The 12,151-nt window shown below is 42.6% G+C and overlaps 1 protein-coding gene across 3 annotated transcripts in view; it reads right to left on the bottom strand.

The window, feature by feature from the left end:
• CTDSPL (CTD small phosphatase like) overlaps window positions 1-11,719 on the bottom strand; it is a 129,086-nt gene extending 117,367 nt beyond the window's left edge. For all 3 annotated transcript variants that reach the window (XM_074406028.1, XM_074406029.1, XM_039461883.2), the window contains exon 1: window positions 11,320-11,719. In XM_074406028.1, coding sequence (XP_074262129.1) covers window positions 11,320-11,398 — 79 coding nt within the window. In that variant the 5' untranslated portion in view covers window positions 11,399-11,719. The remainder of the gene's footprint in view (window positions 1-11,319) is intronic.
• Between the last annotated feature and the right edge of the window lie 432 nt (window positions 11,720-12,151).

Here is a 12,151-nt window from a genome sequence, read left to right as displayed (position 1 = left end):
TCCACCTGACAGTAATAAGCCAGTGCTTCCCCCTTCCCTGCTGGGGACATGTCAGAGAAAGCCAACCACAATAGAAGGCTTAAATAAGACCCAGAGTCTCATAACATAATACAAAAATGTCCAGGTTTCAATTGTAATTTGCTTGTTATACAAAAAACAAGGAATTCTCAAATGGAATGAAAAAAAATTAATAAATGCCAACACCAAGATGACAGAGATACTACAGTTATCTGATAAAGATTTTAAAGCCCTCATAATTTTAAAAAATGCTTCAACAAACAATTAGGAGCACGTTTAAAGCCTGGGCAACATAGGTTGATCCTTACTCTACAAAAAATACAAAACATTAAGCCAGGCAAAACAAAACATGTGCCTGCAGTCCCAGCTACTAAGGAGGCTGAGATGGGAGGATCACTTGAGCCCACGAGGTTGAGGTTGCAGTTAGCCATGATTGTACCACTGCGCTCCAACTCCAGCCTGGGTGACAGAGAGCCTCAGCAAAGAAATAGTCTCAGCAGAAGCTGGGTGCAGTGGCTCAAGCCTGTAATACCAGCACTTTGGGAGGCCAAGGCGGGTGGATCACGAGGTCAACAGATCGAGACCATCCTGGTCAACATGGTGAAACCCCATCTCCACTAAAAACACAAAACATTAGCTGGGCATGGTCACACGTGCCTGTAATCCCAGCTACTCAGGAGGCTGAGGCAGGAGAATTGCCTGAACTCAGGAGGCGGAGGTTGCGGTGAGCCGAGATCACGCCATTGCACTCCAGCCTGGGTAACGAGTGAAACTCCATCTCAAAAAAAAAAAAAAAAAAAAAGAAATAGTCTCAGCAGAGAAGAAGAAGATATAAGAAAAACCAAATGGAAAATTTAGAACTAAAAAATATAATGAGATAAAAATCTCAATGGATGTGAATAGCAGAATAGAAGAAACAAGGAAAAATCCAACAAACTTGAGGACAGAACAACAGAAATTACCCAACTGAACAACATGGGGGAGAAAACCAAAAAAGCTCAGTATGGACAAACCTGTGGACCATAACGAAATACCTAATATTTATGTCATCAGAGCCTCAGAAGGAAAAGAGGAAGGACAGAACTGAAAAAGTACTCAAGAAAATAATGCCTGAAAACTCCCCAAATTTAGCAAGAGACAGAAGCCAAGAAGCAGAATGAACTGCAAACAGAACAAACTAAAAAAAATCCATGCCAAGACATATCGTAACTAAACTTCTGAAAGCTAAAGATGGTAGGCCCAGTTCGGAACACAGTTTGGCATTTTCTTACAAAACAACAAAATACTCTTAGCATACAATCCAGCAATCATGTTCCTTGGTTTTTACCCCAAAGAGCTGAAAACTTACACAAAGACCTGCATACATATGTTTCTAGTAGCTTTATTCATAAGGGCTAAAACTTGGAAGCAACCAACATGATCTTCGGTAAGTGAATGGATAAACTGTGGTACATAATGGACTATCAAATATTATTCAGTATTAAAAAAAATAAGTTTACAAGCCATGAAAAGACACGGAGGAAATGCAGATGCATATTACTGAATGAAGGAAGCAAATCTGAAATGGCTACATACTATATGATTCCAAATAGATGACATTCTAGAAAAGGCAAACCTATACAGACAGTAAAAAAATCAGTGGTTGCCAGGGACTGGGCAGGGGAGAGATGAATAAGTGGAGCACAGAGCATGTTTAGGGCAATGAAATTATTCTGTATAATACTATAATGATGGGACATGTCATTATACATTTGTACAGACTCATAGAATATAAAACCCCAGGAGGAACCCTTACGTTCTCGGACCTTACGTGATGATGACATGTCAACAAAGGTTTATCAATTGTAATAAATGTGCCACTATGGTGTGGGATGTTGATAGTATAGGGAGCTATGTGTATGTGTGGTCAGGGAATATATGGAAGCTCTGTGTAATTTCTGCTCAATTTGGCTGTGAACCTAAAACAGCTTTTAAAAATAAAATATATTTTAAAAAAGTATTGACCTGAATGAAAACCAAAAAAGCAAAATATCAAAATTTGTGTGACACAGCTAAGGCAGTGTTGAGACAGAAACTTGTAGCACTAAATGCATAAATTAGGAAAGGGGGAAACTTTCAAATCAATCATCTAAACTCCACTCCAAGAAGAGCGAAAAATAATCCCAAATAAAGCAGAAGGAAGGAAATAAAGGTAAGAACAGAAATCGACAAAGTTGAAAACAGAAAAACAATTAAAAAATCAATGCAAGAACTGGTTATTTGTAGGCTGGGCACGGTGGCTCACGTCTGTATTCCTAGCACTTTGGGAGGCTGAGGCGGGCGGATCACAAGGTCAAGAGGTCGAGACCATCCTGGCCAACATGGTGAAACCCCATCTCTACTAAAATAAAAAAATATATATAAAAAAATATTTAAAAAATTAGCTGGGCGTTGTGGCGTGTGCCTGTAGTCCCAGCTACTCCAGAGGCTGAGGCAGGAGAATTGCTTGAACCCAGGAGATGGAGGTTGCGGTGAGCCCAGATTGCGCCACTGCACTCCAGCCTGGTGCCTGGCAACAGAGCGAGACTCTGTCTCAAAAGAAAAAAAAAAGAACTGGTTATTTGTAAAGAATAAGAAAACTGAGAAACCTCCAGCAAGACTGACACACAAAAAATAAGATGGAGAATACGCACTGTCGATATCAGGAATGAAACAGGGTCTATCACTACAGATTCTGCAGGCATCAAAAAGATAATAAGGGAATAGGACTATAAACAGTTCTAGACACACAAATTTGACAACTTAGATGAAATGAATCAAATCTCAAAAACAAAAAACTACCACAAGTTATCCAATCTGAAAGAGGTAATTTAAATAGCTCCATAACTATTAAGAAAATTCCATTTGTACTTTAAAAACTACCCCCAATCCCACATACCCCTCAGAAAAGTGTCCAGGCCCAGATGGTTTCACTGGAAAATTCACACCAATTCTACATAATCTCCTCCAGAAAACAAAAGAGTGGTAACACTTACGCCAAACCAGATAAAGACAACAAGAAAAAAAGAAAACTGCAGACCAACATCACCTACAGACAAAAAAAAAAAATACCTAACAAAATACTAGCAAATAGAATTCATCAATATACAGAAATAATTATACACCACAACCAAGTAAGTTTTATTCCATGGATGCAAGTCTGGCTCAATATTCAAAAATCAGTTTAATCTATCACATTAACAGACTAAAGGAGAAAAATCACATGATTATACTACTTGTTGCAGAAACAGCATAAGACAAAAGTCAACATTCATTCTTAATTAAAAACTCTCAGAAAAATTGAATTAGAGGATTAATTCCTCAACCTGTAGACATCTATTGAAAAACCTACAGCTGACATAATAATGATCAAAGATTCAATGGTTTCCCCCTAAGATTGGAAACAAGGCAAGGATGTCCATTCTCACCACTCACATTCAGCATACTGCTAAAGTTCTAGTCACTGCAATAAAGCAAGAAAAAGAAATAAAAGGCATACAAGTCAGAAATGAAGACACATAAGTGTTCTTATTTGATGACATATTTGTCTATGTAAAAAAATCTCAGGGAATCTATAAAAAGCCTCTTACCACTAATAAGTGAGCTCAGCAAGGTCATAGGATACAAGATAGGTATTCAAAAATCATTTGTATGTCTATATATTAGCACCGAACACATGGGCACCAACATAAAAAATACAATTTACAATTGCTTAAAAAAATAAACACTCTACAGTACTACAGGATGACTAAGGGCAACAATAATATGTAGTTTTAAATAACTTGAAGGAGGATAATAAATGCACTCAACACAAAGAAATGATAAATGTTTGAGATGACAGATAGGCTAATTACCCTGATCTGATCACTATGCAATGTATGTATAGAATCATTATATACCCCACAAATAGGTATAATTATGATGTATCAATTAAATATATATATGTATAGTTTAAAAATAACACTTAGATGTAAATCTAATAAAACATTAATAGGACTTGTATGCTGAAAACCTGATGGCAGAATCAAAGATCTAAATAAATGGAGAGATGTACTGTGTTCATGGATTGGAAGACTTAATCTAGTAAAGATGTTGATTCTCCCCAAATTGATACACAGGTTTAATTTAATTCCTATCAAAATCTCAGGAAGATTTTTTGTAGATATAGACACGAGTATCATAAATTTTACTTGATGCGGCAACAAAACTAGAACAGCTAAAACAATTTTGAAAAAGAACAAAAGTTGGAAGGATCAGTCTACTCTATATCATGACTTATTATTTAGCTACAGTAATCAAGACTACACAGTATAGGCAGAGGGATGGACATATAGATCAGTGAAACAAAATAAACCCAGAAACAGACTCACATAAACATGCCCAACTAATTTTTGAGAAAGATGCAAATGAAATTCAAAGGAGAAAGGACAGATAGCTTTTTCAACAAATGTAGCTGAAGCAACCCAGAGACAAAAAAACTGAACCAAAGTTTCACACCTATTAAGAAATGGACTCAGGCCGGGCGCAGTGGCTCACCCCTGTAATCCCAGCACTTTGGGAGGCTGAGGCAGGTGGATCAAGAGGTCAAGAGATCAAGACCATCCTGGTCAACATGGTGAAACCCCACCTCTACTAAAAATACAAAAAATTAGCTGGGCATGGTGGCGCGTGCCTGTGATCCCAGATACTCAGGAGGCTGAGGCAGAAGAATTGCCTGAACCCAGGAGGTGGAGGCTGCAGTGAGCCAAGATCATGCCATTGCACTCCTGCCTGGGTAACAAGAGTGAAACTCCATCTCAAAAAGAAAAAAAAAAAAAGAAATGGACTCAGAATGGACCATGAGCTTAAATGTATAATGTAAAATTATAAAACCTGGAAAAAGCAATAGGAGAAAACCTTCGGGATCTAGTGCTAGGCAAAGAGTTCTTAGACTTGACACCAAAAGTACAGTCAATAAAAGGAAATATTTATATACTGCACCTTATCAAAATTTAAAACTTTTGCTCTGCAAAAGACTCTTGTTAAGAGGATGAAAACCCAAGCTATAGGATAGAATACTTGCAAACCACATATCTGAAAAAGGATGAATAGCTGTAATACATAAAAATTCTCAAAACGTGACAGTTTTTTAAAAATCCAATTAGAATATAGGCAAAAGACATGAAGGGATAGCTCACCAAAGAAGACATAAAGAAGAAAAACAAGCACATGAAAAGATGTTCAGCATCATTAGCCATTGGAGATATGCAAATTAAAACCATAATGAGCTACCACTACATATCTATCAGAATGGCTAATATGAAAAATAGTGAAGTGATCATTATTCAAGGTGACAGATATCCTAAACACCCTGACTCAATCATTACACATTCTATGCATATAAAATATCATATGTACCTCATAAAAATGTACAAATATTATATATCAGTTTTTAAAAAATAAAAGAAAAAGGTAACTCAGAGGAGTTCCTTTGTGGCAATGAACGAGTTCTGTAGCTTGTGATGGTGGTAATATAAATCTAAATGCATTAAAGATGCATAAAGCTACAAAAAATGAATTCATGCAAAAAACGGTGAAATGTGAGTAGGATCTGTAGTCTAAACAACTGTATCTGCCAATGTCAATTTCCTGGTTTTGATAATGAAATATACAATTATATAAGATGTGACCATTAGTGGACACTAGGTGATGGGTACATGGGACCTCTCTGTATTATTTTTGCAACTTTTTTTGAGTCTATAATTATTTCAAAATAAAATTTTTTAAAAATAGTGACAACACCAAATGCTGCTGAGAAAGCAGAGAAACTGGATCACTACGTTGCTGGTGGTTATGTAAAATGCTACATTTACTCAAGAAAACAATTTGGCAATTTATTTAAAAAGTAAACATGTAACCACCATATATGATCCAGCAATTGCACACTGGGCATTTATCCCAGAGAAATGAAGACTTAGGTTCAAACAAAAATATGTATACCAATGTTTATTGCAGCTTTGTTTGTAATACTCAAAATCTACATATCATTCAAAGAGTGAATGGTTAAAAAAACTGTGGTATAGCCATGTCATGGAATACAATTGAGCAATTAAAAAAAAAAAAGATTATTACAAGGAACAACCTGGATGAATCTCCAGATAATTATGTTGAGTGAAAAAAAAAGCAATTCCACAAGATCACAGACTGTTTGATTCCATTTAGATAACATTCCTAAAAAGATAAGATCTTAGAAATGGAGAGCAGATTAGTGGTCACCAGTGGGTTAAAGAGTGGGGCAGGCATGGGAGGGAAGCAGTGTGACTCTAAAGGGCAACAGGAGGGATCCTCTTGGTGATGAAATTTTTCTGTGCCTTGAGTATATCAATGTCAACACCCTGACTGTGATACTATACAGTTTTACAAGATGTCAGTAATAAGAGAAACTGGGTGGACAGTATAGAAAATCTCGGTGATTTCTTAAAACTGCATGTAAATTTACAGTTATCTCCAAATAAGTTTAATCTAAAAAAGTTAATCAATCTGAATCTGCTTCAAATCTGTTTCTGTCATCTCAAATAATCATTACTTCCAAAAGTCTTCTCTTTGCTATAATTTTGTTAGCAGCCCAAAGTTTAGTTTCTGATTTAAAACTGAGTATTACAAACATTTAAAGGAAACATACCTAGCACGTGAGGCCAAAATATCTGCCCAAATTTTCCTGCAGAAATCTCATCAAGGACACATATTAGCTTACATAATAATTAACTGTTTAGCTAACATTGATGTGTTCTAGCTAATACTGCATACTAATTGAGATTTTTTTTGGTTTTATTATTGTTCAATTCCCTCAAATTATATTTTCCCTTCAAAGAGCTATGGGAAATTTCTTTTTTTAAACAATTTCATCTGTAAAATGAGTACATTTCACTAATATTTAAACAAAAGGCAAAGTTTCCTCTCCCCAGAGGAATCTCTGTTGTCCAGTCCTCTTCCTGAGGAATATTTGTTGTCAGTTTCTTTCCTTCCAGATTATTTTTTCTGTATTTCTAAACATATGCACAGTTGTGTGTGTGTGTGTGTGTGAATGATATTTTTTTCTTTTACAAAAGTAGGAACCATACTGTTTATACTATTCTTCAAAATTTTTCCTGCTTTAAAATGTCTTGAAAATTCACATATCGGTATGTTTAGATTTACTTTAACTCATTCTTTTCAACTGCCTCGCAGTATTCTGCTATTGATGTATCATAGCCTAACCTATTGACACTTAGGATGGTTCTAATACTTGCTATTGCAACCAATGTAGCCATTAAGTGAAAATCATTGCACATGTTTCTCTGAGCACAAATGAGGTTATTTCTCTAGGACAGAAACTTATAACAGGAGCTTTCAATGTGTGGTTGATACTGCTGATTGGCTGAACCAACACCTGTTCCCACCTACTTTCAATCTTCTCTCCACCTGCCTCCCACAGTACAGGCTGGAAAAGCTGGAAACTCACTTTCCACACTCTGCTTGCAGCCAGGGGTGACCATGTGGCCTGGATCTGACCAATTCAACATCAGCAAAAGTTTTCTGGGCGGTCCATAGGAATATTTTTGTGTTTTTGCTTTCCAGGTAAAAGGAGTACACAAGACTGGAACTGTCTCTTTTTCCTGCCCAAACGGTGGCTGCGGTGTTTGAAGGGGTGGCAAACATGCTATAATATGAGGGAACATCAGGAGAATCACTATGATGTTGGCCCTGGTATCAATGCGTTGCTGAACCAACGCTATCAGCAGCCTACCTCAGACAGCTTATTATGTGGGAAGAATAAACTCCTATTGGTTTAAGCTGCAGTAAATCTGGTTTTCTGTTACTTGCAGCCAAATGTATTCCTAATTGATTCAGTACTAAATTACTCTCTAAAAAGTCTGTACCCACTTTATTCTCTCACAAAAGTCTATTAGGTCATTTTCTAAACCTTTGTCGACTTTGAATATTGACAGTCATTTAAATGTTTAACCAAGCTGATGCATGAAAATGTTTCACATGAAGTAGGGCGCCATTTCATATATTTGTTGGCTATTCAGATTTCTTCCTCTATGACTTCTTGTTCCTAACTCTTGTCCACTTTCCTACTGTACTGTTTGACATTTTCTTATTAATGCATAAGAGGAAATTTCCAGATTGTAAAGTAAGCTGAGTTAAACTTACAGGGAAATTTGTCTCTATCTTGACATTATCAACCAAATCAAACACAACTGTAAGATATGGGCCTTCTGTGACAGGCCAGGCTGACAGTGACAGACATCTCTCTGAGTGGTGCACAGCCACGTGGGCAATGTGTCAAGAAGTAATTCAACTCGGTGCAAAATACCACAGCCTGTGCTTAGTACTTCCTTTGTAAATCTATGTCTAAAGAAAGATTTATGGAATGGTGACACACTGGTAAACCAGGCAGAGTCTTCAATATACATCATCTCCTTAAACCCTCAGGTCACACCCAAGAGGTGGTCATTACTATTCCTGTTTTACAGAATAAATGATCAAAGTAAACATTTAAAAGCAATAGTTTCTTTCCTATTACAAAACTTAAAATATTCCAGGCCCAATATTTTTAAAACAAAATAGTTGTTTATCTCAAAATAAAATTATGTAAAATGCATTTTTACATAATTTTACATAATTTTATGTGCCTATCTAAAGACATCAACATTCTTAAGCTAGAAACATAACTGAACCTGTTTGCTGGTTTATAAATCTGAAGAAACTGTTCCAACATTTGGCTCTAGAGTTTATTGTCACATTATAGGTAACCAAAATTACTTTCATTTTTTTAAAGTGAAGAAATAAATTGAGTGGGATTCACTGCTTCAGCAAGAAGGATCTACTAGCCAACCACCCCCGCCCCCAAGGCTGCAGGTAAAGAATTCCCCTAATCAGTTAACAACCAACCAATCTGACACTGGCTGCTAAAGATAATAAAAGAGGTCATGAAAAGTAATGTAAACAACTTGAACAGAATAAGCACTATTCTGGAGTACTTGTACATGGTTTGGATTCTGCATAGATTGATTCTTTGTTTTAAAAATCCTAGCAGCTAGAAGAAAAGGGAAAGTTGGCACAGCTCCTGCTCCTGCTCCTGCTCCTAGAGTCAGGTGGGGGGCAGCAGGAGGGCTGAGGCTCTGACACACATTTCCCTGTTTTATGCCACATCTCTCCCCACAAGAGCTGTGGGTTCTCTCTGGCAAAGTGTCACACAAAGCACACAATCCATAGCTGGTAAGGAGCACAGGCAGCAAACCTCCTTGATGCCTTCAACCAAACCCACCCTGAGGGCACACAGCCAGCCAGCGCTCCAAGAACTGAGAGCCCCTATGCCAGGAAGGCCAGATCACCAAGCAGCTGCCCACTTGGGTCCCAGAGAGACATGGGGATTTACCTGGAGCACTCTCTTGCAGAAATTTTTTAGACTATTTGAAAGGTACAGAAAAACACCTGGGAGAGTTTGAATTCTTTATTTTACATGAAAGAAATCCAGTCTGCAGACACATACAATGTTTGTGGTCTACGAAACTGCAAACAGATCAACAAATGCCCAACCTGAGGATACCTGCTGGTTCCTTCCATTTTTCTGATGGGCTTGCCCAGTGGCCTCCTGGGGAGAGGCAGAATATTCCCTTCACTCCCACCCTGCTTTCTAGCAAGGCTGCATACTTCACCCACTGGCATAGCAAAGGTGGTAGCCCCTAGAAAGAAATCTGACTCATCCCCAAAGCCAGCTGTGCCCAGCTCAGGCCTGGAGAGGGGACAGGGGTTCCGGTGGGCTGCACCTGACCTCAGTCCAGGTGTTCACGAGGCGCATAACAATAAGAGAATGAGGTAAGCTTTAGTCACCAGAACAAAACAAGCCAGGTTCCTTGGCCCTTCAAAACAATCTGTCCAAGCCCCAACACACTAGAGGCACAGAAAGCTCCAGGCATGTAACAGAGGCGGACACGCCATGTCTCTAAGAGGGAACACAGACACCAAGAGAAAGGGCAAAAAGGCAACAGAATGGGGACTAGGGTCAAAATGTGCCCAAATCAAACCAGGCACAGAAGCACAGTGCTGGCCAAGCCCCTGGCCAGCTCTCTGGGAGGGGACACTCCTGGCACCATTAGGGCCCCCCAAGTGCCCTTTAAATGGGTCCTACACAGGGAAGGGAACATCACACACCAGGTCCTGTGTAGGTGGGAGGGGGCTGGGGGCTGGGAGGGATAGCAGAGGTTCGGGGCTAGGGGAGGGACAGCATTAGGAGAAATACCTAATGTAGTTGAGAGGTTGATGGGTGCAGCAAACCACCATGGCATGTGTATACCTATGTAACAAACCTGCACATTCTGCACATGTACTCCAGAACTCAAAGTGTAATACTAAAAAAAGCTGGGTCCTAAAAGGGCCAGGCCTGTAAGTCCTCCCAACAGGCTGGTGGCCCGAAGACAGCAGAGTGGAAAACGGAGAAAGAGGAAAGGCTCCAAACTGCCTCTTCTCCCCAACAGGCTCCAGCACTTGCACAACCAACTAAACACACCCAGACACATGGCCTCATTGTCTGATACACAGGAAGGCACACACATCTGTACACACTGGTTCCTGCTTAGGTGCACTGATGCACACAGCCTCACTGTGTGTAATTTACACACACACACACACACCCAGCAGAGAGACACAACACATTCAATCTGCCAGTTGGGTGGTGTAGTCACATAATCACACACACACACACACACAAACTCTGTCAGGAGTGAACACAGAACCTCTCCAGACTCATGCGCACGCACACACATTCCACAACCCCTCAGTCTGGCCCATACAAACCTCTAATACACACAACGCAAACTCACAGCCTGTCAGGAAAGAAAGCACTCAAACATCTCCGCTAGGTGCACAAACCCTTACAATCTTACAAGCGCTCTGTGAGGTGCACACACACGCTTGCAATCCCTCTGTCCCCGTGTGCACACACACATACAAGTGCACACACAGGCTCACAACTTCTCTGCGGGCGTGCGCGCACACAAACTCACAACCTCGCGGCCAGATGCACACACACTCGCTCCCAGTCTCTCCGCCAGCGCCTGCACACTCACACTGGCTCGGTCCGCACACGCACTCTGGCAGCCTCGCTCCCCTGCGGACGCACCCCACACCCACGCACCCTCCTGGCCGGTACACCCCTCCCCCCGGCCCGTGCCGGCGCCCGGCAGCGAACTCCAGCGGCGCGGGGTGTGCGCACGCCCCCGGCCCGCGGCCGCCCGGCCGGCCTGCGCCCCTCCTCACCTTTCTCGCCCGCGCCCGGCCCCCGGCCCTCGTCCTCCTTGGGGTTGGTCACCTGGGTGATGATGGCCGGGCCGTCCATGGGTGCGCGGCACAGCGGTCGCCCGCAGGCCCGGCCCCCCGCAAGCCAAGCGCGCGGGGGCGCGGCGCGGGGGGCGCGGGGGCGCGGCGCGGGGGGGCGCTCGCAGCCGCCGCCTGGGCGCGCCCGCCGCCCGGCCCCGCGCTCTGGGAGAGGCGGCCCGGGCCCGCGCCCCAGCTCCCGCCGCCGCCGCCGCTGGGCTCGAGCGGCCGCCGCCTCCTCACCATGAACCCCGGAGCCGCGCCCGGGAGAGCCGCGCACGGGGAGGCGGAGCGGGAGGCCCGGCGCCGCTGGAAGCGGGAGCGGGCGGGCGAGGGGGAAGGAGCGAGCGAGGGCGGGAGGGCGGGAGAGAGGGAGGGAAGGAGAAAGGAAGGGAGGGAAAGAAGGGCGGGCGGGCGTGTGGGTGTGTCCCGGCCCGGGGACTGGCCTCCGCCGCGGGCTCTGCCCGCTCGCCGGCTCGTCTGGGGGGGAGAGGGGTGCGGGGCCGACAAGGGGTGAGTGGAGGGGGGAAGGGGGCGGCCGCGCGCGGGGGGGTCCGGGGCAGTTGAGTGGGGTGAGGGGCTCCGGGGGTAGAAGTGAGGGGTGTCGGGGGGCCTGCGAGACTGAGTGAGGTGAGAGGCCTGGGGTGTGAGGGATGTGGGGAGGAGTCTGAGGCAGATGGGTGGGGTGAGGGGCGCGGGGGGATCCGCGGGGACCCGCGGGTGCTCCGGCAGGATTCGGAGGGGTGCAGTGTGGGGTCCTGGGGGCCGAGGGAGC

Source organism: Saimiri boliviensis, chromosome 9, assembly GCF_048565385.1.
Source record: "Saimiri boliviensis isolate mSaiBol1 chromosome 9, mSaiBol1.pri, whole genome shotgun sequence".
Taxonomy (NCBI): Eukaryota; Metazoa; Chordata; class Mammalia; order Primates; family Cebidae; genus Saimiri; species Saimiri boliviensis.
Note: the sequence above shows the minus strand (reverse complement) of the source record. Positions and strands in the feature narration are given on the sequence as shown.